The 25,922-nt window shown below is 41.3% G+C and overlaps 1 protein-coding gene across 1 annotated transcript in view; it reads left to right on the plus strand.

The window, feature by feature from the left end:
* The window catches only part of MRPS6 (mitochondrial ribosomal protein S6), a 47,023-nt gene extending 22,345 nt beyond the window's left edge, over window positions 1-24,678 (plus strand). Inside the window, exons 2-3 of the mRNA XM_030468690.1 lie at window positions 12,293-12,432; window positions 24,044-24,678. Of these exons, the coding sequence (XP_030324550.1) occupies window positions 12,293-12,432; window positions 24,044-24,224 (321 nt within the window). The 3' untranslated portion in view covers window positions 24,225-24,678. The remainder of the gene's footprint in view (window positions 1-12,292; window positions 12,433-24,043) is intronic.
* Window positions 24,679-25,922: the final 1,244 nt, after the last annotated feature.

The following is a 25,922-nucleotide window of genomic DNA, read 5'->3' on the forward strand; positions in this document are numbered from 1 at the left end:
TGCTTAGCCACCTGAAGCACCCTGGGGGCAGCAGCTTGCATGTGAAACTAAGTATGGATGAACCCTAATTCAGCAGAGCAGCTTTGTTGGATGTCATACAAAACTGAATTTTTTTTATCTTTTAATTTTTTTCTTAAAATGCTCTGCTCAGTTGTTGCTGCTTCTTGAGTGGGACAGGTACCTTCTTATTTGTAAGGAGTGTCCTTAAATAACTGTCTCTCTGGGATTACTGCAGGCTGGATTCCTCAGCATCTGTCTTGTATTTCTTTCTGACTGTCATCTAGAAATCAGTCCTGGTACCCATGCCAGTAGTCACACTGAGAATGATGTGTGTAATGCTGTCTCCTTCCTTGTAGGAAGCAGTTACAGCTTCTGGTAGTTGGTTCTCAGATAGTTGTCTTTGGGGAGGGAAGGATACCTTCTCACAGTTTTTATTTAAAAGCAATTAAAACATCCACACAGTTCTAAAAGGAGACAGTAAACATGAGTTGTCCACTTCCTTCTCCCCCTTGCCCTCCATAAGGATGTATTTGAAATAATAGCTGTGGAAAATGGGGTGTGAATAATTTTGTTTTTTTCATCCAGTGACGAAGGTTCAGCAAGGAGAAGGGCAGGCCTGGTTTTTTTATTACCTGTGGATTGGGTTTTAAGATGTTCTTGAAGAGATAATGATGTTGGCAAAAACTATGAGAAGGAAGGACAGTAAACACAGGCTTTCTGCTTCTGAGGAAATGCTGCATTCATCAGAATTACTTTTATTCTTTCTTTGCTGCAGTGTTGCAGAAGAAATTTGGAAGATCTGCTGCTGTTTGTTGAAGGAATTGATTAAAAAATAAAATAAAATTGGAGGATAAGCTTTGGATTTGGGATGAAAAATAAGCAGTTTCCTGCCTGCAGTCTTGGTTTGGATTTGTAATTTTCAGGAGGGTGTGGGGCCCCTGTGTTTTCATTAGTTGGCTGTTAATGAATTGGTTATCTAATTAGTTAATTAGGTGATTATTTAGTGAGCAGCTTTCCCTTTCATTGATTTTAAAAGAAGGCTCTTTGTCACTATGTTTCCATTTGAGTTAGTTAGCAAAGACTAATCCCCAATTTACTGATGTTTGAGACTAACATTTCTTTGGGTGTGGAGTCTTGGCCCAGCAAGTTGTGGGCAGGTTCAATAAAGGCTGCAGCAGCATTTATTTTGAGAGTTCTCTGGCAAAACCCAAGGAGATGGTGGTAATGAGTACTCTTTGTCTGCTGGCTCTGAAGTGAATTCTCCCTCCTTGGGTATGGCTGGCCCAGTTTGCCCTGTGAATATTTCTGTGCTGGGAGACTGAACAAGCCAGGAGGTTTCAGCTCTGTGCTTTCTTCCTGGCTGTCTAGCAAGTATTTTAAAAATCAGAGTGTATTTAATGATTTGCTTTTTTGAAGTTGGTGTTTGGCTTTGTTTATTTGTTTGTTTAATGTATTTGTAGACTGATAGAAATAAGATCACAATTTAACTCCATGGGCATGTTGCTTATAGCCCTTTAATTTGTCAGCAACTGTTTTTGATACTTATCTAAGCCGTGAAACTAGTTTTCAAGTTAGCTTTGATTATCCCAAAATATATACTGTAGTGTACAGGAGAATTTGAGCAAGAAGTTACTAATTTTCTACAGATGCCTAAGGATTTAAAACTTTTGACTTTACTAGACAAGCTCAGCTGTTTAGCTGTTTTAGATGCAACTCTTTCCTCTTCTACAGCAGTAAGGATGTACCTGATGTGTCTAACATCTATGTTTTTAGGAAGCTGATCTTTCTTCCCTAAAAGATTTCTCTCATCCAAGGGAGCTCTTCAATGGCTTTGACTTGTCTGGATGGTGCTAGTGGTACACCCCAGTTCTGGAGTGTTGGTGACTTGGTAGGAATACATCCTGATGCTTGACTGCTACAATGGATGCTTTGGGTGGTTGCAGGTGTTTCTCTCAAGGCTGGCAGGACTTCTGCTATCACTAGACTTCTGCTAGGCTGGAAGCCTCCCTCCCAGTGAATGTAAAAATTAGTTTTTTTAGTTTCCAAAACTATGTTTGGCCATCACATCTATGACTCAACCAAAGAAGTGTTTGTCTTCTGGAAGCTGTGCAGTGCCTATTTCCTTTGCTGTTCTGCAGATTTCTCTCTGCAGTTACAGAGGTGTGAGAGCTGATTTGAAACATGCTATACACATCCCCAGAGCAATTACACTGGAAGACTCTCTGTGGGTTCAGAGCAGCCTCTGTGTGCTGTGAGTGAGCTGGGAAGGGTACCAGGCTCAGTATAATGTGGCAGAGAGACAGCTTGAGTTATGAGTCCTGGTCATGTCTACTGTTTCCAACACACCAAAGCCTTCTCCTAGATAATTCCACTGACTTTGCCTCTGAAGCATCCAGGGAAGCACACAGTAACAGGGTGAATTTGATGAGATGTATTCACATCTAAAAGCCATGAGAGGAGAAAAACTTATTTTTTAGTTTCTGGTTACCTTGGTCTTAGCAAGTATCTGATAAGTAGACTCCATCTCACCAGGAATGTTACATAGAAATCCATAGTATAATTTCCTGTGGTTGAGAAGAAGAGACTATTTTCTAAGTGAGTTTTAGGGTAGGTGTTTAATTGATTCTGAAGTTGTGGCCAGTTGTAACATGAACTGTTTCTACTACTAAACTCTTTAAATGGCCATGAATCATGGAGGATTTGATTGCTGTTTACTTCAGACTTAGAAGAAACCTTTTAGAGTTCTTTTTAAAAATTACCAAGAGTATCAACTCTCTTAAAATGAATTACATTCAACTCAGCTCAGTGTTGAGACTGATGTGTTGATTTCCTGTGACTCGGTATTTTTATATTGCTTGGGTTTTGGTTCAGTTTCTTTAATAATTTCCTTTGATCTTAAATGTTGAGTTACTAAAAAGAAGATGTATTGTAGAATCTAGATACCTTGAAGAAGAAAGGTGGATTTTGGAACAGAAACAATACTAGTATCACTTTGACTTTAAAAGTTGCTTCTTCCTCTGCATCCAAGTCTGGGCTTTATATTTGTATCAGGTGAAGCCGCTATTCTTTGGCGTATGTTAAAATGCTAATTAAAGTTCTGTTTTGAGGGTGGGGTGTTATTTTTAACTCAGACTGAGTCAATTTTGATCACTCTCCAACTTATTTTTGGTGACTTGCCTTCTATAACTTTCTTGCTATTTGCCAAATCTATTTCTATAATAGAATCACTCATTTTGTTCATTCGGTTTATACAGTACAAACTGGTTATCTTGTTCAGGAGCACCTAGGTTTCTCCCATTTGTTTCTTATTATATACTGGGGAAATTGTAGTCGTAGCTTCAGAAACCTCTGTCCCTGCCTAGTGGGGCCCTATGTCCAGCTTTCCCTACACCAATCCCTCCCAATTTCTGCCCAGATCTGAACTTCCCAGGCAGGTGTCCTGAGTCCTCACGTTCTTGTTGCTCAGTTTCTGGACATCAGGTCACATGCAGGTTGTTTCTAGCAGGGGTGCAGCACTACTCAGACCTCTTCTGTTTGCTTGATCTGCCAGTTTTATTATTATTGTGATCTTTTCTGAATAGGTACATACGGCCATGCCCTGCTTAGGACTGCTGTTCTGTGTTGTGTATACTTTTATAGTAATTGCAGTTTTGCATCTTGCACCGTGAGTTCAAGTTTGGTTTTTAGGCAGATAAAGAACAAACACATCAGTAGCTGTGTTGTATTGCCTGGCTAGTTTAGTGGGGTCTACTGATACTAAGTTATGAGCCGTGGTCATGTCTACTGTTTCCAACACACCAAAGCCTTCTCATTGATAATACCAATCTTTTCTTTCCTGTCCATTCTTCATCTAGTGATGATTTTTCATGTTTGGTGTGTTATCTTGTGTACTAAAACAGAGTGTGAAAAATATGTGACTCTATCCAGCTTCCCCTTGTTTTCTCATTGCAAAGCTGCTCCTCTTCCTTATGCCAGTGTTGATCTTGGCTAGTTCACAATATATGTGTGGGTTTTATTACCATTTTCACTAATAAGTTTCTAGTGTTTTATTATGTAGTAAATGACAGTGAAGAGTAGGGGTTTTTGCCCTATTTTTGCTTCTCTTGAATTGCAGCTTTCTTTTAAACGTAGGTTTTGCATTTCCATATCAGTAAATCATTTCAGAATGACCTTTTGTAGCTGCTTAACAACCCAAAAAAACCAAAAAACTTTTATCCTACTATTACTACACTGAAGGGATGATCAAACTAATTATGAGGACACTCTCTTTTTATAATTCAAGGAGCTGTGCCCACTGACTTTAAATGATTCCTGTTGTACTGAGTAAGTGGCCAGAAGAACTTGAGTACAGTGCTAAAATGAAGTATTTTGGGTCTGCTTCCTTTTCTCTCTCTAAAGACTCTTTTTGGATGAGCTTTGGGGGTCTGAGAAGGCTTCTTGTTTAGCCAGCTCTGGTTTTCCTATGCCTTTGACTGTCTTACCTCTCTTGAGTTCCCTCTGGACAGCTCAGAATATTGGGCATTGGCCCCAAGTCCTTTCACATGGTTCTTGTTTCAGCCACAGCTTTTTCCTTCCCTTGAGGACTGGATCGGTGTCGCTGGTTTTTTGGGAGACATCAGCATTATGAAAACTTTATTTCAAGTCCTTGCCACATTTTTGGTCCTTCTCTTAAGCTATTCTTTGCAACTTTGTGGCTGATAAGCTCACGAGTGTTTGGTCTCTGGTAGAACAGAAGATTCTGTGCCAGCAGATCAGAGTATTCCCCTTTTTTTTCCCTTTTACCTATTTTAATATACTTGCCCGCTGCCATTTGAGTTCTATGTGACTGATAAAAAACATGATATAGTTTTTATTCATGCAGTACTTGCTGATTATTACCATATCTTTGTGGCTTTTCTCCTGGGTGGTAATTGGTGCATCCCCTTCCATTTCCATTTGTGTGGTCTGGTGAGATGCTGAAAAAGGCTGTGCATTAAAGAGCTTTCTGCTCACTTGGTTGATGATTACCCTCAGCTGAAAAACTGGCAGGGAGAAGGAAAAGCCAAAGGTATGGAGGAAGTGCTTAGGGCTTGGCTCTCAGCAGTGGTTTGTGTGAAACCTGGAATAGAGTAGTTCTAAATAAGCTGAACCAGAGTCTGTGTAAAGGTGCCTAGTGATCTCAATGCAGGTAGCTCCTGCAGCATCAACAGCAGCTGTGCAAGTTCTCCCTGGTGGTCCACCTGCCTGGTAAACATGGCTGCAGTGATCCTCATCTGTGGAGAAAGCTAATGCACACCTCAAATCTGTAGTAGTAAGACCAGTTGTTCTCTGGGTACCCAGCCCTCTGAACTGGAAGACAGGGATGGGGGGCAGAATGAAGCCTCTGTAATCCAAGGAGAAATGGTTAGTGACCTGCTGCACCAATTATACATACACAAGTCTATGGGGCCAGATGGGATCCATCCAGAGGTATGGAGGGAGGTGCTGGAAATGCTCACTTAGTCACTTTCCATCATCTAGCAGCAATCTTGTCTAACTGGGAAGGTCCCAGGTGATAAAAAGGTAGCAAATGTGATGCCTATCTACAAGAGGACTAGAAGGAAGATCTGGGAAACCATAGGCTAGATAGCCTGACCTCAGGCCAGGGAAGTTTATGGAGCAGATCATCTAGAATGCTATCACATGGAAGATGCAGGACAACTGGGTGACCAGGCCCAATCAGCATGGGTTTAAGAAAAAGACAGGGCCTGCTTGACTAACCTGATCTCCTTCTATGACCAGGTAGCCCACTTACTGGAAGAAGAGGCTGCAGACACTGTTATCTTTGCGTTCAGTAAAATCTTTGACACATGTTTCCCACAATATTCTCCTGCAGAAACTCAGGCTTCTCATGGATTGGACCTGCTGTATGCTTTGCTGCACAAAACACTGTCTGGATGGCTGGGGCCAAAGCACTATGGTGAATGGTGTGAAAGTCCTGATTGGCAGCTGGTCACAAGTAGAGCTCTCAAGGCTCAGTTCTGAGACCAGCTCTGAACAGAGGATGCACTTGATTCCCCATGCCCAGATCACTGATAAAGATATTGAACAATATCTTTATATATATCAATATATCTTTATATATATATCGTGTATATATATATCTTTATATATATATCAATATATCTTTATATTGAACAATATCTTTATCAGTGATCTGGGCATGGGGAATCAAGTGCATCCTCTGTAAGTCTGCAGGTTACACCAAACTGTGTGGGGGAGTTGATCTGCTTGAGGGTAGGAAGGCTGAACAGAGGAACTTGAACAGGCAGGATCAATAGATGAAGGCCAATTTCATGAGGTTCCACAAAGCCAAATGCTGGGTCTTGCACCTGGGTCACAACATCCCCACAACAGGCCTGGAGAAGAGTGGCTGGAAAGCTGGCCAGAGGAAAAGGACCTTGGAGTATTGGTCAATAGCTGGCTAAATATAAGCTAGCAATGTGCCCAGATGGCCAAGAAGGCCAACAGCATCCTGACTTGCATCAGGAATAATGTGGCTGCAGGATTAGGGCAGCGATTGTCCCCTTGTACCTGTCACTAGTGAGGCCACACTTCCCATTGAGGTGCTGGAGCTTATCCAGAGATGGACAACAAAGCTGGTGAAGGAGCAGTTGGAGCACAAGTCTTACAAGGAGCAGTTGAGGAAAGTCGGGTTGTTTAATCTCGAGAAATGGAGCCTGAGACCTTACTGCTCTCTACAGCTACCTGAAAGGAGGTGATAATGAGGTGGCTTTTTTGTCTCACAAGTAATAGTACCAGAGGAATGGCCTCAAGTTGTGTCATGGGAGTTTTAGACTGGATATTAGGAAAAATTCCTTGACCAAAAGGGTTGTCAGGCACTGGAACAGACTGCTTAGGGAAGTGGCTTAGTCACCATCTCTGGAGGTGTTTAAAAGCTGTGTAGGTGTGGTGCTTAGGGACATGGTCTCATAGTGGGCTTGGAAGTGCTACATTAACTGTTGGACTTGATGATCTTAAAGGCCCTTTCTTACAAAAACCTGTACTATGATTCTGTGACACAAGAAGTATTTTTTCTAATGTACCTCTGTTGGGACTGTTTTTGCCCAGCAGATGCAGTGTTAACATGTGCCATGGTTTAACTCCAGCCAGCAGTCAGATGCTTACTCACTCCCTCCTGGTGGGATGGGGGAGAGACTTGGAAGAGTAAAAGTGAGAAAACTCATGGGTTGTGATAAAGACAGTTTAATAGATAAAGCAAAAGCCACACATGCAAGCAAAGCGAAACAATGAATTATTCACCACTTCCTATCAGCAGGCAGGTGATCAGCCATATACTGGACAGTTGGACTCCATCACACCTAATGGTTTTTTGGAAAGACAAAATGCTGTAACTGCGAATGTCTCCTAGCCAACTCCCAACACTGGTCATTTGGGGTAAGCTGTCCCATCTGTGTCCCCTCACAACCTCTTGTGCACTTGCTGGTGTGTCATTGTGAGAGGCAGAAGAGGCCATGACTGTGTAGGCACTGGTCAGCAGTAACTAAAACATCTCTTTATTTATACTTCTCAGCAAAAATCCCATAGACCCATACTAGCCACTGTGAAGAAAATTAACTCCACCCCAGCCAAGACTAGCACAACATGCTAGTTAACATGTTTCTTCTGGGCAGCTACAAGTTTAAAGAATGTTGAGGTAGAGGGGTGGGAAATTTTGATCTGTAGGTAACAGTTCTTCAGTTGCTTCTTCCAAGGGTAGTTTTCCAAGGAAAGACCTTTGGACAGTCTGCAGACATCCCTCCTCTTCCTTCCACATCTTAGTTGGGTCCATAGGGCTGTATCTTTCTTAGAACAAGGTAACTACTGGTGACTGAATGATAGTGAATCAAGTTCACTAACAATGTTCACCAAGTTCACTAAGGGTGAAGCCAGCTGAAAGGGTTCTGGCTTTGCCATGCACACAGGAGGGGGAACCAGAGCTAGAATTGCATACCAGAGCTTACACAGTCTCATTAGCACTTCCTGCTCTCCATGGATAGTCTGGCACCAGCTTCCATTTTCTCCTTTCCTCTCCCCTATCTTTGCTTCCCCACATCTGTGGTACTGGAATTAGTGCTGGCTGTTCAGGAAAAAATGTTGTGGCTCCTGCACTGGGAGCCAGGCAATACCATTTCCTATGTCCTCAGCTGGTCTGGCTCTGAGGCAGGCCAAGGAACCTGTGTCTGTGGATATTATGGTTAGCAAAGACTGGCCTATATATAGTTTGGTTGATGGCTTTAGGCAAGCTATGATAAACCATGATCTTTTTTGGAGAGGAAGAATGAGAAGGATTACAGTGACAAGCTTTCAAAACCAACAATTAGTTTATGTTTTCAAAGTACAGCCACAAGTGGAGAGGTTGCAAAAATGTGTAATACTTTACAATCCTTAATGTAGAAATCTGTGGCTTTCTTTTCTTGTTCTCTTTGATTTGTTTTGTTTCTAAATACATGGGACTTGATCTTAGGCTTCATTGTGTTCAGAAACTGCCCATCATGTTGGACATGTAGCCACTTGGGGAATGTGCTGATCTGTTGGTGTGTATGAGAGACAAAAAGCTTATGTGTCATTTGAGGGTATGATGGATGTAGAGGACTGAGGTTACCCAGTAACATTTAACTTAAATCCCCATGGCTGTTAAGAAGGATGTATCAGACAACTCCACTGCTAGACATACAGCTGTTTGTCTAAAGGTCTTCAGCAATTATGACCTCTTTTGAGCAAAGCTCAGCATATGGAACAGCATTTTTTATGCACGTGGGAGACAAGTAGCAACAGTGACTTTAGCAGAATTTTTACTCTTTGACCTGACAGATTTCTTCTGTGATAACTGAGTACCATAGAGGATTCTGCAGCTTAACTGCACACAGCAGGCACAGTGGGAGAAGACTTGAAAGGCAGATCCTATTGCTTTCCAAGAGGGTATTTTCAAGCCTAGGGTTGGAAGCACTACAGGGGCACTGCAGTATGCAAATTATTAAAACTGTTAGGTTAGCTGTTCTTTCTCTCTGAAAATGCTCATTTTCCTCACTAATGGGGGTAAGTGAAATCCTAATGGTTGGTGTCAGATTTTTGTTTAAAACGCAAAGCCTTCTAGATAGTAATGCATACCCTGGTGTCTGCTTCACAAACTCAGTTGTTTTTGTCTTTTTTCTCAAAGCCAAATTTCTGGTATGGTTCTTATGTCATGAAACTGTGGGTATCACTCGGCAGTTATACTATCCTAGTTTTTGGCTTGTCTGCATGGAGGTGCTGCTTCATGACAAATGAGAGTGTCTCACCAATACCTCCTGAATTAGGTGGGTTTGGGTGCTGAGATCCTGTGCTGATGGAAGCAGCATGAAACCCCTCTAGAGTGTGGGCCAGCTTGTCTCACCTTTGTGCCATGTGAGTGTTAAACACCCGTAAGAAACTTGGGTAGAAAATCTTCAGGGAGAAAGTCTTAAGAGCTTCTGCTACCCTCTCTACCCTTCTGGTTTGGCATTTGTGGACTGTGAGAAACAGGGTCAAATAAAGCAGAGCTGCTAGCTTTCTCTGGCTGTTACTGTTTCTCCAATAGCAGAAGTTTGAACGAACTCTTCTCATCACTATGGCAGGAAAACACATGGGTGTGATGCAGACTAAGAGATTATGCTCCATCCTAGTTGCTGGCATTACTGTGAAGACACTTCTTGATCTCCTTAGTTGGCTTTTCTTGATTCTGTTCTTCACCCTCCAGTCCTTTCAGCTCAGCCAACAGATTTTCACAGTCGCCCTTCCCACTCCTTGAGTATTGCTTAATGTACTGAGGGAGAATCAGGCCGTAGCTGCTGCTTCCTGGTTCTTCTCTGATAGCACTTGCTTGTCCTCAGGTTTGTGGAGAGAGAAAAGACTGCATCTGACTGGTTGGAGGTAGTTGTCAGACATACTAGAGGATGAAAAGTGATGCAAAATATGAGCATGTAAAGCAGACTTAAAAATCCAGTCTTGAAAGAAAATCCTTTTGTTGATGTGATACTCCTTGGTATTTAAATCTAATATGCAAAGTGTACTTTAGATGTAAAAGGGGGGATAGAAGTATTAACAAATCAGCATCAGCAGCTGGTCAGCATTATAATCTGCAGCATCAACATGTAAGTGCCTGCATGATTTTACAGAATTGGTTTTACGCTATTCTTCAAGCAAAGAGCTGTATACTCTTTCCCTGTCCCTCTGCCAGCCTCTCCTTTGTAACTTTTAAACACACTAGTTTTGTTACAGATAAGCTCAAAAAAGTTTTGGAAATCTCAGAAATCCAGTCTCCTCTAACATCTGGGGGAATGGCTTGCAGCCAAAGGGAGTTGTAAGGAGATGTGATTCGTTCAGCAAATGTTTTGGGGAAGGAGGCCCTAAGCTTTGACAGGTGCTTATTAGAAAATCTAGTGAGTGGTAATGGAGGTAGCTATCCTAAGTCAACTGTAAAATAGTGATGTTCCTGATTTTGAGCTAAAGTATTATTTAAATTCACATCGTATAATACATAAAATCTCTTAATCCCCTCATCCTAACTTTTCACACTGTGATGAGATACCCTTAGAATTTGTCTCTTGTGAGAAACAATAGTTTTAATGCATTGTAGAATTTTGGCACTTACGAACTTTGTTGTCTGGTCCCCGTAATTGTTTTACAACACGATCTAAACATATGGTGGAACAAAGTCCAGGCATTTTTGCTGACCTTGTAACTGTTTAAACATTTTGTGTTGAGAATACATTTCCCAAACAGTTTGTGCAGCTGGAGAGTGGGGGACAAATTTCTGCCTGATAGTGAGGAGCAGTAGGTGTGATCCCATGATTGCTTCCTGACTGCCCCAGGGCAGTTTGCCCATGGAAGCAAAGGCTACTTCAAAATGTTTCAGGCCCTCTGTACTTCAGGTCTTTCAAAGAGCAGTCAATGTTGCAAAATGTCATTCCTTGAACATCTCTGTTCTGCATTTGGAGGCTCTTTCATATCACCTTGTGTCCTCAGGAAAACCAAAGGAATTTCACATGCCAGAACATGCACTCCATGCTCTGAGATTCTGGTGGCACCTTTTTCCAACTAGTTTCCATTAAGGGATCTGGACACTAGTCAATCCTTTTTCTTCAGGTTGTACATCTCTATCTTCTTAGAGGTGGTTGAAGGCTTACACAAGGTTTTTTTTCTGTCTGAGAAGGGCCAGTGACATTATTATGATGGTCTGATTTAACAAAGTAAAATCTGAATAAATCTGAAAATCATCTCTTTCATTACTTTTCCACTTCTGGCTGCTGCCATCTTGCTGGATAAATAGACTTGGGAATGTATCTTATGTAAAATGATGCGAGGAAGGCAGAAGAAATCTATGCAGTTTAGTTTGTGTTCAGTTTGACATCAGTTTAGTTTTCCTTCTCTGTAAATTTTTTTTCTTAAAATACTTCTTGTTGCTGAGAGTGTATAAGTTTGCAGCTGTTTTTCAATACCTTTTAATTTGTACTTTATTAACATTTTCATAGATATTGTTGAGTGTCATTACTGAAGTGATTCAGCACTCTAAAGAGCCCAGATACGCAGTGAGCAAGAAAACGTTGCATCTGTTTTACCTACTGTTTTTTGGCTGCCTGTCCTTCAAACTTGTTTTTCTGAGGAGTGTAATCTCTGCATGTTATTCTAATTACTGCACGACAGTTCCTTAAGTCTTAAAAAGGCTTGGATGTGGGCTATGCAAAAGTAATGAGATGTGTGGTAATTTAGCCAAGGGCCCAAATATCTATTAGTCACGTGCAGTTGAAATGACAATGTAAGATGAATGTGGTGCTGGTTGTCTCTGCAGCAAGCCAGGGATTAATGGTCTCCCTACCCTGTTGCCCTCAAATGTTGTGGTGAGCAATATTAATGAGCACTGATGGTCCAGGGACCTGAAAACTGTTGCAGACAAATTCATAATGGCTCTTTGCCATGTATATTTGCTTATACCTGTGCAAGGGTCAGCCAAAGTGACACCAGGTGAGTTAAAGCCATTAACTGTTTCCTTTTTCTTCTTGTTGTTGGGGCCTGACTTCCAGAATTGGTGGAAACTTTGCTGTTGCTGTAATTCACAGAGAAACTGTCTGTTCTCAGAATTTTTTTTCCTTGGGAGGATGTCTGTTTCTGCTTCCATTTTGGAAAGCTCAGGTTATAGATCGATCTCTGCCAGTGCTGGGCTGTGCAAGTTCAGGTGTCTCTCCTAATAACATGATAAGAATAACCAGATTTGTGTACATTCCCCACGTTCATTTTTTTCCTTTTTCTTTTAAAGCCTGAGACTGCGGCTGTGCTGAAGCGCACGGTTGAGGCTCTTATGGAGAGAGGAGCTGTTGTGAGGAACCTAGAAAACCTGGGAGAAAGGGCTCTGCCTTACAAAATCTCCAAGCACAAGGAGCGCCACAGACGTGGAGGGTACGCCTAATGTGTTTTTCCTTAAAGTCCTTTAAATGTTCCTTTAAAATGTACATAAGTAACTCGTTGTTTGGTGGTTTTTGTAATGTCAGTGATCCCGGTAATGTGTTGTATGGCTGTTTGTGCATGCCTGTATTCAGCTTCCAAGTGTTTTGTGTCCTTTGTATTCCGTGGTGTGGGCTTTTCCTTAGCATTTAGTCATCCCGATACAAGTAGCCAGAGTCCAGGCCTGCAAAACTATTTTTCCAACATACACAATGTGATTTTATGATGTCATTTTTACGTAACTGTTTTCCAAGCCAGTCGGGCTGTTTACTGATAAAAGTCATACTTAATCCCCCGGCTGCCAGTTGGCAGGACTGATTCTTTTTCTCCGATGCGCCTGAGCTAAACGTTAACTACCATGTGTACACTGTAAGACTGCCTTGTGTTTCTGATCCAGTTTTTGTTAAGGGCGTTAAAGATGGCTTTACAGGAAGGATGACGAATGTAAACGAGGCCGTGAGTCGGCGTCTCAGATGTGGGGCTTCCCCCACAGTGCTGGGGGAAGGTGCTGTAGATGGCAGCCCCTGCTTTCTTACTCTGGTGTTGCTGTTGCTCTCGGAGGCTACTTCCCAAATGGATGCTGGCTCTCCATGCAGGGACTGAGGAATGTTGCTAGGCAACGCCGCACTGCACTGGGGCTGCCGGCCCTCATCCAAATAACAATTAACAACACGCTCCTCCTGCTCCCTCCCAAGACAACAACCGGGCTGTGGTAGGATGGGGTCCCAACCTGCCTACCCACTGCCTTCCTCAAGGGGTGTTTGGCATGAAGGAAGGCGAGGTGGCCCCAGAGGTGCTCCTTTCATGAAGCCCTTCTTGGATCTTCTCTGCTGGAGTGACTCAGAGTTTCACTGCCTCTTCTGAGGACCTCTTCATTCTCCTGCAGAGTGGGAGTGGTGGCAGGTGCCAGCTAAAGCAGACTGGCAGAAAAGATAGGGGAGGAATTCTCCACCATGTGTCTGTAACTTAACCAAAAGCAATGGTGGTGTGGCCATCTCTTGTCTTCCACTCCTGCTCCATGGTGTCCTTCAGAACATGGCTTTGTCCTGTCAGTTTTGTATTTTAGGACTGTTATTGTTGCCAACACATGGGAGCTAATCAAAGCCTTGTCTCAAGACAGAATTACTAATTACTTCATTCTTCTCTTGGAACAGAAGCATTTTAGAGACATTGAAATCTTTTTGGATGGCTTCAGCAGAACAAGGAGCAAGTGTTACTCTCCTTGAACAGGTGGAAAGCTGAGGCTGGGGAACTAAGATCCACTAATCTTGGATGCTGAAGCAGAGACTTTTAGATCCTAGGTATTTTTTTTTCTCGAGCACTTAGCACTCTATTTCACTACTTCTGATCACAATTTTCACCTGGCTGGGTGGCAGTACTTCTACAGATCTGGTCTTGGGTTCTTCATCAGGGAAACCAGGGCAGGAGAAGACAGTAGCAAGCATCACAAGAGCTCTGTTGCAGTGAGGAACAGAAGCCATTTCTCCAGGGGATCTTTCAGACTACCTTAATTCGTTTGCTGTAGCAATGAGTAGAGTGTGTACCTAATAGCAGAATGAGGGCATCTGTAGGCTGTAGCCCTCTGCAAAGAAGAGCTCTCAAAGCAAGCTTATTTTCTGTCTTGAGTGAGGCAAGTTTTTAGTTGAAAATAATTGTGTTTTTCTCTTGAAATATGGGCAAGAAGCCACCATTAGATTCATGTCACCACCACTGTTTCTTCCCAACCCATCTCCCAGTTCAGGTGTCAAAATATGTAGCAGTCATCCTGCTCGCCCTGGATTGGGATCATCTGTATTTGAATATCACAGTTCTCTCCCCTAAATTGCTCAGCTTCTTGAAAAGAAGCGGTTGAGAGAAGGTATTACAAGAGCTAGTTGTTTGTGTGCTTCTAAATGGAGAACTCAAATTCAGAATACACAAGATATTACAAGAAGTTATGTGAAAAAATTGTGCTTCTATAGATTTTTCTGGGGTGATTACAGTTCAGTGTATGGTTATGGAAGACTCCTGGTATACCATTCAATATTTTATATAGTCTGGAGAATAAATTACTCAAGATATTAAACATGATCTAGGAATAGCAAATGAAAAGTCATTACTTGATCAGCCTTATAAATTCAGTAAGCTCAACTTTACAGCATCTGTAAAAAGCAACTTTTTTTTTTTTTTTAAACAGGACAAAGTTAAAAAAAAAAGCTTTTCAAGATACCTCACTAAACTGAGCACACTCCTTTACTTACCAGGAAATCCTAGTCTTTTCTCCTTCATAGCCAGTTTCTAATTCTCTGTTCCCCTTCTTAGAAAGGTGGTGTAGAGTGGTGTCTTGAGTAGTACAGAATGTGTCACCGTTTCTTTAGTTGTTACTTTCTTCTAAGTAACTGAAAGGGCTTCTGTAAGAGTGCAGATGATACTGTGTGTTGGGATGGGGTCTGGGGCAGAGAGTGTTGAATTTTATTGTTCTGTGGTTCTTAGCAGAGCTTCAGCTAATTTAATTTCCAATAGTATGTAAACAGTTGGAGACTCAGGATGTATGCTGAATCTGTTTCTTCTTTGATGTCCTGGTTGGTGAATTATAGAAAACTAGTGGAACACAATACTCATAGCAACAAATCTTAGGAAAATTAATGCAATATAGTAGCTGTAGCAGGGAGTCACAGGTCACAGCAGTGTCTCTTGGAGACAGCTCTTGTCCTAGTGACTGAACCAGCTGCTCAGCATGGCATGGAATTCCCCAGCCTGTGTGGGGTGTTTGCCTGAAGACCAACCCAAACCAGAGCAAAGCAATCTCCCTCACCAGTGCAGCGTTCATAGCTTTGCTCCCTTTCAAAACTCCCGGTGCTGTCCAGGCTATGGCTCTTAACCTCAAATCAAGGGCTGTCAGCTGGGCAGCACCAGTTATTCACAGGTCAACTGAGACGTGCTCTGTGCCATGCCTGGTAGTCATGCATCTCACAGGCTTTTGCTGTATGTTGTCTTTATTTAGTTAACTCCATCTTAAACTGCAATTCGGGTCTTTATATACAGCAAATCAAAAAGCTGAGTGATTGACAGTGAAAAGACACAGAAGTGTGATGTGCATGGCAAAGCTACTGCTGGGCTTAACCAGGTTGTGGTGGTATCTTTACTGAACATTGTGGAATTAAACTGGAAAATTTATGTTCATGAGTCAATAGGAAGGATAGTTGTCTCCATAATAAAGTTGCTTTTCTCCCTCCAAGTTCTGTAGGGGTTTGTCATCATCTGAGTCAAATCTAGTGCTGTCTCGGATAGGCAATACAGGCACATTACAAATTTAAGAATATCCAGGAGACTTTACAGAGAATGAGAATTTTACTACCAATTTATCTGTGAAGTTGAGATTTCTTTCAAAACCTGCCACACAGGATTGTAACCCACAGCTGTCACTGGAACGGGCAGTTTTACTCTCTCAAGGAGCTTTGAAGACCTCAGGTCATACATACATACAATTGACTTACATCTTCTCAGGAAATTATATGCACTGAGCAGGTTGTGCCTGTGCATTGAGGGTATATTAAAATAAATTTAGGTCTTTCTCTTAAATGCATCTCTTTTGACAGAAAACACTCCTTTTTTAGAGACCTTATACTGACAGCTTTTGAATGTAAGTAATTATGAAAATAGTATATTTCAGGAACTGTGTGGATATGTCTGAGGAATCAAACTTCTAAATCACTTGTTTACTTATATTTTAAGCTGGAGTCGAATTAGGTACTAATTCACTGTTGCAGTATTAGTTGCCACAGTAGAACATTAGATTAATAAAATGTAACAAGGGCATGTTTATGCCAGTATGGGTTAGGTATGGAAATTTAGTTGAGGCATTAAGCCTGTGTGACTTGCCCATGGCCACCATGCCTATGAAAAAACAGTGAAAGAATGTAAATGATTCCCAGCATTATCTCCTAATGGGCCATAGATTTGTGCCAAATATTCATTCTACTAGCCACTGCTTGTTTATGATGTCTAATGAGTTGTATTTAAATTGTTTTTATCATGGTGCATTTTTAAAAAAAGACTCTATTACATGTGTCAGGAGGTGCTTATTTCTGGAACAAACAAAAGTGATCTGATTTAAATAAGGTGTGTACTACCATTTGAATTCAAGGAATGTTAAATTCTGAACTTGTTGACTCTTTAAGATGATACAGAAACATTGAAATCTCTCAAAGCAACTTTTAAATAAAGGGTACAGACTGGGGTTGGGTGATGACATTGCAGAGCCATCGTTGCATATTTGGTCAGTGTTAAACTGGAGAATATTGCAACTGCTTGTAAAATGATAGATCTCAGTAGCACAGTCTGTGGGGTTGCACTTTGTGGTGTACCTGTTTTCTTTGGCCATGCCAGGCTATGCCTTAATCATATGCTTGTGACACTTCATGCTTCAGGGCATCAGATAAAGGAAGGGCATTGGGGGACGTGTTTGGTATGCAGGGTATTTTTACTTCAGGGGAGGTGGTACAAGGGTGGCTGCAAAACTGATCTCTCAAAAAAATAAGATTCAGACACTTGTTTGTGAAGGTAATAGCTCAAACTTTTTGAAGACTAGGAGTCTATTAAACTGGAAGGAGCTATGGCCAGGGGCTTTGGGGAGAAGAAAGCAGCCAAGTGTAGGCTGCTTTCCAAGTTGAATACTGAGTATCTTGCTAGCCCTGAGAAATTTATTGTTAGTGTTTTTATTCCCACAGCCCGCCATCACACACACCCTTCCCCCCTCACCCCCCCACTGTTACTTCCATTTTTTTTGTATTATCTCTGTTGTAGAAAAGATGATATACATAGGCCTGGTCAGTGCTTTGATTTAGTGCAGTTTTGTGAATTTATAGAGCTCTGTGGCCTTACCCTTCTACTTAGTGCATGTGCATACTTTCCTCTATTAAATCCACCTGTAATACAATAATGCATTGGACCTTTCTCCCCACATTGTTATTATTCCATTTACTTTATTTGTATGTTCACTAGCTAAACTGTGTGTAATTCTGATTATTCATAACAAGTCCCATCTTCTGCTTGACAGTTTTTCATTGCCTTGTTTTTTTCCCTTTCAAATTTGATTTGGAAAAGATGGCAGTTTTCTTTTGTTATTTGTTTGCTTGTCTCTTAATCTTTTTGTTTTGCTGTTCTCTCACAGTTATCTCATCAGCCCACTTGCTCTCTGAAATAGCAAACTCCTCAGGTCTTACTTTTGTTCTCGCTGAGTTGTATTTTGGGAGCTTAACACGTGCACGGGGAATTTTCTGTAGGAGGTGCGCAGGGACTGTGGTGATCACCAGGGTCCGCTGAGGAGCACGGGGTACACACTGAGAGCATCTAATGGGAACAGGAGTCAGGAAATCCAGTGTTAGTTGTGCTGGGGGCTTGTTTATGTGATGGGGGAAAATGCTAAGGCAATAGGGTCCTTTCCCAAGGGAACAACACGATGAGCTCAACTTGGCTGCCAGGCCCTGCAATGCTGCAGTCACTCCCCAGGAGTCGGGAGCATCAAGCTTTGGTACCAGCTTCCCCTCTGCAATGGTGGGAAAGGCTTAGAGGCTGTCCTGGCCTTCCCACAAATCACTCCTACCTCCTCCAGGTGCTCTAGGGTCTGAGCACCTTGTGTTTTGCCTTCATTATGTGGCACATGATGTAACTTTGCCAAAGCACCTGCTCAGGAGCAGGGGCCTGACTACCGTTTCTTGGTGACTCAGTGGCCCCAATGCACAAGAAATAAATAGTTATTAAGAGTATTTCAGTAATCAAGCATATAGTCTAGGACACTTGAATATTTTGAAAACATATCTATGTAAATTGTATCACACATTCAAACTCTTCCTCTTTTTATAAAGTATCTGAGCCTAGGAAATGTACTTAACTTACTTTTAAACAAGCAGCTTGTGTCAGAATAGTATTCTCTGTGGATAAGAGATGCTGAAGTGTCTTCCAATAATCCACTCTGTCTGGATACAATTTTATTACCTTTATTTGTAGGAATAAAAAAATAGCTACCCAGCAGTACTCTTCTCTGGAGTATTTTCAAGTTTTAATTTCTCTTCTTCCCTGCCCCATGTAAAACAGAAGCTATTGCATAGTTAAGGGACTTAATCCTGTAGATAAATGCACCAACATGCTTAGCTTCACTCAGGTAAACTCTCTTGTTGATCTTCATGGCTGTTGAAATCCAAAGAGGTTGCAAAGAAAAACAGATGAAAGAGGTGCCAAGCTTTCCTTTCTTAAAACCACCAAAGTAAATTTATAGCTAATGTACAACCTGGGTTGTTTTTTTCTATTCAGATTTAAAAACACTTTGACCTGTTTTCAGCAAAAACAGGAATTCGAGGTCTGTTATGCCCTCGGATGAGAACAAAACAAACAAAAAATCGAATATTTGAGTATCGTGCACATTTGTAGTATTTTCTGCTAAATTGATTGTCTTCTTCCACTAGATGGGGCTTTCTTCATTGATGAGTTGACCCATTACTTTTCTTTAAAATGCTTTTGTCCACATGTACATGCATGTAAGTGTGCATGTGCCTCTGGTATCAGAGCCCTGAAATGTTTTTTTTTCCCCCCTCACCTTATTTGTCGTGGTGCAATTTGCAGTTTTGGTGCTTTTCAGAAGAATCGGCACCATGCAATAGTTTGGGACATTGAAGTGCCACTATAATTTACTGATGGACTGAATTCTCTTGCATCTTCACACAAGTACATTAATTAAATGTGGTGGCCACCCTTAAATAGTGGGCTTGGTGGGATGGCAGTCACCGTTTTGGTGGGGTTTAAGCTGTTAATTTTACAGAACACAGAGAAGTAACACAGGCAGAATTAATGCTCGCTGTGTAATTTCAGCCCTGCTCATAACAATTTTCCCAACTTTTCAAATGATGCCCCCTAAGCGTGACTTTTCATACTCCAAATATGTCAGCCTTGTGTTGTTTGGTTGGCTGTTGTTTTTTGGGTTTTGGGTTTTTTTCTTCAGTGTAACACTATTTTTCTTTCTGCAGTGCTGCAAAACATCTTTTCATTATTTAGTGAGCCTAATGACAGACATCTACGTACAGAATTTGACAAATGAAATTTCTGGAGGGTTTAGCTGGTAAAATGTGTTTTCCCCCAACGTACTTGCTCATTATAGATTATTTGCATAATTGCTGTGGCACAGGCTAGTTTCTAAGGTACCAGCTTTTGGTTTTGATCTGGTGTTTCCCAGTTGCTGTCCTTGCAATTTTTCAAGGACTGTCCATCTGTTCCATGCTGGTTTTCTAAAAACTAAAAGTGACACAAAATGATAATCCTTCTGAGAATGAACTGGCCTGCCTGTCCTGCTGAGGAAGGGTAGCTACCACCACAGTCAGAAAAAAAGAAAATTACCTCTCTTCAGAGCAACACAGTGGTCTGAAAGATGAACTCATCACTCAGGTAGCAAAACAATTTCATTTATATAGCATCACCTTAATGGGAACAAATGTGCAGCTGCTTCCATGTGAATGCTGCAGCTTGCTTTACCCCAGGTGGTTCCCTGTTTCCCTGTTTGATGCTTTACCTCTCCCTGTTTTTCAGAACATGTGCTTTTCTTTCTATCTTCCAGCCTCTCCACTGGGAAATCTTATACAGACTGATGGCTACTATGTAAAGGAGCAATTTAAGCACACAGACATTTTTAAGGCACAATTGAGGGATCACACAGCCTGTTCCAAGTCCACAGTACTTGTGCTTTTCCCTTGGCTCCCCAGATGGACAGAATAATATTCTAGGAGGAATTAAAAGTGAGTTTTGATGCGTGATTTTTTCCCAGGTTCTTTGAAGTCCAAGACTGTCCATTTGAAAGCAAAATATTTGAGTATCCTTAGGACTCAAGGTTAAAACAATTTATGGCTTGAGTATGTTAAAAAAGATCCTTTTTTTTCCCCCCCCCTCATATGCAAAGGCTTGCTCTTCTTTATTTGAGATCACATGATTTTTAAAAAATCTGTTAATGCATTAATATGTTTCAGTCTGCTCTCCTGTATTTAAATCATCCTTCTATTTACAGTTGAGCAGGATGACAAAAATAACTGTGGTCTCGTAGTGAATCAGTGGAATTTTCCTGCATTTCTCCCCTGATGACTCGATTGACTTCTAGAGAGCCCAAATCCTTTTGCATTTTTGCTTGCAAAAATGAGGTGGTTTCCCTCCTGCATTCCTGTATTTTTCCTTATCTTTAAGCCTCACTGGGATTTGGTTTTGTTTACTACACAAACAGTAGCTAAAACATTGTGTATTGGGTCATAGATCACTGCCTAAAATTAAGGTTGCTGCGTGCCTTATTGAGTTTAAAAAAACCCAGTCTCATGAAAATTGATTTAAATCAACTTGGGGTGGAAGGGGGCCCTGATTTCCTCAGGGGTCGCATTATCAATTTTAGGTGGCTATTGCTTTTGTAGCCATTAGTTTCTTCTTTTTTAATGAAGTAATGTTTTCATATACCAGCACCCTTCCTTCTCTCTTTTTTGGCACAGAAAGGCAGCCATCGCCTGTTAATGTGTAAGGGCGATGGTTGTTTTTAAAAATTCGCATTGTCCCCGGTTGCTGCCGTTTGGTATCCTCAGATAAAATACCTATTCTGCGAGGAGTCATAAAGATATGCTGTAACAGCTCATCCTCCCATCCCCCCCTTCTCCTTCAGTTATCAACAGTGCGTCAGTGGAAATTTCCACCCTTTGCTAACGTGAGAGAAAGCACAAAGTTGCAAAGCAGCCTTTGGAAAGAGAGAGAGAGAGAAAAAAAAAAAAGCTATTGCCGTTTCAGGAACACAGTGAAAAGCAGCATACGACTTGAAAGCAGAAATAAAATAAAATGCTCAAGAAATGGTGGGGCTGAAACAGTGCTGCAGAGAGCACCGCTTGGAATACAAACAAATAATCCTGCTAAGGGAAGGGGGCATGAGAGGCGTGGTGGATCTCCAGCAAGAATTTCTTCCCCCATCCTCCTTCCTTTTAGCTGCAATTGTGAGAGGATTTGGAAGGCTTCTTCCCAAGGAGAAGAGTTAAGTGTCATCTGTTAAATTTACCAGTGGCTTTTAATGGTTTTAACAGAAAACACGATGTGCCCATTTTAAGGGTTATGCATCCTTCAGGTGTTGCTTTGAAGTATTTATAAAGAAGTCCAAGCTTAAAAATTGTTGAATTCCCTACACTTTTTACTGGGTAGCATCTCTTCATTCTAGAGACCAGAAAACAGTAGGCAGGTCAGTTTTCCAAATCCGTTAAGCTCAGTCCTGTTCCCCATGGAAGCCTGTGAGGATTTGTGAGGAGCTCTGAGCCCACCAGAGTTCCTCTGAATCCTTTTTGAGGCATGTTATTCCTGTATCTCTCAGCAGCCCTGCTGCAGTCAGAGGAGCAGCACCTTCGCTGACGTGACCTGGCACTGGTCCCTTGGCTTCAGTGATGCTCGGCCACAGCCTGTGCCAGCTGGGCATCTCTTCTGGAGGACTCATTGCTTCAGTACAGGCTGCAGGGAGATCTTTTTTCTATTGAACCCCTCACATACAAGAATTCAGTGTTTCACTCTGGTCTTTCTAAAAAATACTTCAGAGCCGAATTGTGGCTATTAAGGTTCTTCAGGATTAAGATATCTGGCTAAGGAAAAGTTTCTTTGCTGTATTTTCTGTGGTTGGATTCCACCCCTGTGCAGCAATCCAGCATGCACTACTTGAGTAATTTCTGGCCTGGTGGGTCTGCTCTCTGTGTAATACTTTTGATGAATGCATTTAGTTGGATGAAAGTCAACTGCATGCAGCATGAAGAAGATGAGAGTGTGTGTTGTTCATGACACCATGCTCCTGTGTTTCCTGTTTGGACAGAGTTAATCTTCTGGTCTTGATAACCTTTATGAAGGTGGACTGTGAAGTGTGATGCTCATACTATAGGTGACTTAGTCCACACCTCTTGCAGAACAAATTCCTTGCTGTTAAGTACAGTTTTGAAATCAAACTGGGATGCTTGATCCTCCTTGAGTAATATGACTTCATTCTACGGATATCACTATCAGGTTATACTGATGCTTTGTGAGGAGGTGGGCTTGAGTGGACTAGGCAGACAGAGGAGCTTTGCTAAGAGAACGTGTGAAGATTAAAATTAAATAGCTAGATGGGGAGTTCTGTGCTTATTTTCAACCTATAAATTGCTATTAGTCTTGGAAATGAGGTGAGTGGTTTACTCCCTTCAGTGGGATTTATGAGACGGATATGGTGTCTTTTTACTATATAGTTAGTGTGGTGCCAAATGCAGACAAAGCAATAAAAAAGCTCCATTCACAGTGCTGGTTCATTCCCAGCGTTTCACTGAACCACAGAATTGTCATAGTTGAAAAAGACCTCTCAGACCGCTGCATCCAACCATCAACCTTTCACCCCTCTGCAAAATAAGGTATATTTATCTATATCACTGTGCATGCTAGAGCATGTCCTGAAGTGCCTCATCTACTTTTTTTTAAATACTTTCAGGAATACCGGAATACTCCACCATGCCCCACCATAGAAATAACTCCACCGCCTCCCTAGGCATCCCTTTTGAGCATCTAACTACTGTGTCAGTAAAGAAATTTTTCCCAATCTAGACTAAACCTCCCCTGGTGCAACTTTGGGCCATTTCCTCTAGTCCTGTCATCCTCCTTCAGAGAAGAGGCTAATACCCACCTCCCTACAACCTCCTTTCAGGTGGCTGTAGAGAACTCCCTATTTCAAGGGAGGAGAGGTGGCCAGTCACTCATTTTCTGCATCAGTCCATTTGCTTCTTGCAGAATTATAGCTGAGCTCACAAAGAAGGTCCAGTTCTTCAGCAAAGGAGTTTATTGCAGCAGTGACCTTGGTGACCTAAGATATTAATGGGGAGCAACGTTCTCCTTCCCCTAGGTAGGCGGTGGCTTTTTCTTAATAGATGTCAAAGATAGCTGTGTGGTGGACACAAAGTGCTGACCTGGAGCACTGGAGGTAAGAAATACCTTTTCAGTCCTGCCAAGTCAGCATGACAGTGTGGTCATCATGTTCCAGCTGCTCAAGGGGGCATTGCCTGTGTGTGGGTTCAGCTTCCACCCTCGTTTGGGATAAGTCCGTCTTTTTGGGTTTCTTTTGATGTTTTGTCTTCGTTTTAAAGGAAGAAATGTGTCTGTGTGTATATAAGCCTGAGATGTCATGCTGGCATCTGTTTGCCAAAGAAACAATTCTGTGAATTTGAAGAAGCAGAATGCATGTTGTAACTGAAATGGATATGCCACCTTACCTTTTTTTTTAAGGCTGTTCAAATCAAGGTTTGGAGATAAGTGGAACAGGTACAGGAAGGGTAATCTGTCTTCAGTCACCTTGGGAAAGCAGTGCAGTACAACCAAGAAAAGTTCAGGCTTCAGTTGAACTTTTCTTCTTTGAAATCAAGACAATACTGTGCTTTTATTTAAAACAAATCTGGTACCTACATGCAAGAAAAACCAAGAAAGTTTCATTTAAGAAATCACACAGAACATCTGCTTGTATTAAAGTTGCTGCAGTACAGGTGTTTTTTTTTTATTATCATTGTGTGTATGTTTCTCATTGCAGGTATTTTTTGATAGACTTAGAGGGCCCACCTTCGATTGTAGCGACCATGATGGATCATTTAGGACGTGATATTGATGTAATTAGACGTGCTTTTGTAAAGCAACCCCTATCAAAGACAGAAGAATGCAATGGCATAATCCCAGACAACTATGAAGACAAACTAACTGCTAAGAAGAAGTGAATATTTCAAATGCTGTGTTTGAAACTTTTTAAAAAATTATTATTTCTGCTTTGGAAAACAGTTGTGATAACTAATGTCTATCAAAAATAATCAGTTTTTGCTATAATATATGTGTGGTACAGTATGCTGTCTGAAGTTATTGTAACATTTGAGGTTTCTTTTTGTTTCAAATAATTTGAACAGAATTTATCCGTGTGCTTATCTGATATTTTCCAACTCTGAAAATTGATTTTCTTTTCTCTTAGAACACTACATTGATAATGAAGATTTATCAATAATCAGAATGCTAAAAATAGCATTATTTTCTAAAGAAAAACTACTTCAGAAAAATGTCTATTTACGTAAGAGATTAAGAAGTCTGCAGTGTGAATATAGCAGGGTAGGATGTGATTTGTTGGAGGGATTTTTTTGCTTGTTTTTGGAAAAAGGTAATAAAAGCATTATTAAAAATAAACCTTGACTCATTTTTTAAAAGCAGAAAAGGTACAAGAAAAAATAGTTTACCCTGCCAAAAGACACATCATACCTCTTTCTGTAAGGTAATAACTCTGTTCAAAGTACAGGTAAAAAATTACTCTCTATCGAAAAGGCCAGAAAATTCCAGGTGGCAGGTTAGAGAATAACCATGCTTTTATATCAACAGGCAAATAAAAGATGCTTTGTTTTACCATCAGCTAGACCCAAGTGGACTTTTCAAATGGAGAAAAACATCAGGACAAGAGTCTTAATGTATGTTTTGGCTTTCTTTTGTCCTTTTTTTTAAAAAAAAGGAGAAATGGTAGTACATGTGAAAGACTTTAATGTAGCATGAACTTCTGCAGGTCTGACATAAATTCAGTAGTTTCCAGAGTAGTTTCCAGGTTTCCTCAGTGTTACTGAAAGAATGCACTGGCCATTCCTCCCAACTGAGGAGTTGCAATATCTATAGAAACAAGTAAGTTGACACACATGCATTCTTAGGCAGAGAGGGTGATCTCCTCCATCACTCCAGTGCTGTGTATTGCAAAAGGGAAAGCCAATTGGGAGGCCAAGGTCAGATTCCCAGAGCCCTGTGACAAGCTGCTCTCTAGTGTGCTATTTCATCACAACTTTTGTTTGTTCTCTTTTGTGAAGGCAGCTGGGTTATTAGGTTGCTTTTTTTTTTTTTCTTTTTAGATACAGAACTCTGGGGGAGAAAAATGAGGATTTCTTCTGCATGTCTTCTTTTTTAAGAAAAAAATGAATTAGAAAAATGAAAGAGGAAGTGTTCTTTCTGTACATCTTTATTTAGTAGATGTGAACGTGTATGTGTTTGTGGCTTTGGCTGTTCCCTCCCTCCCACTTCCCCCCTGGTTTTTATTTTTTTAAAACTACTTTTCTTTTAAGAGCAGACTTTAACGTTCTGTCTTTTCTTTCCTGGAAAAACAAAAAGGGAGAATAGAGAGAATGCACTGCATGCTTAGTAAAGCTAGGTGTGCTTTTTTTTTTTTGGGGGGGGGTAGTTGCTGCCAGTTTCGATCATGTGGTTGCTCTGTGCAATGGTGCCTGCTCCAGGCAAAGCTTTTCGTATCAATGATTTTTGTGTGTAACACAGACCTTCCTTCCAGACAGGTCTGAGCTTAGCTGAGAGGAGCTGAAGATTTATAAGTTTGAGGTACAGGTTGGGTTCCCTGAGCTGCCCTCTGTGGTGGCCTGCTGAAAACGCAGACTTAAAGCATA

The sequence above is a fragment of the Calypte anna genome, chromosome 1, assembly GCF_003957555.1.
Source record: "Calypte anna isolate BGI_N300 chromosome 1, bCalAnn1_v1.p, whole genome shotgun sequence".
NCBI lineage: Eukaryota > Metazoa > Chordata > Aves > Apodiformes > Trochilidae > Calypte > Calypte anna.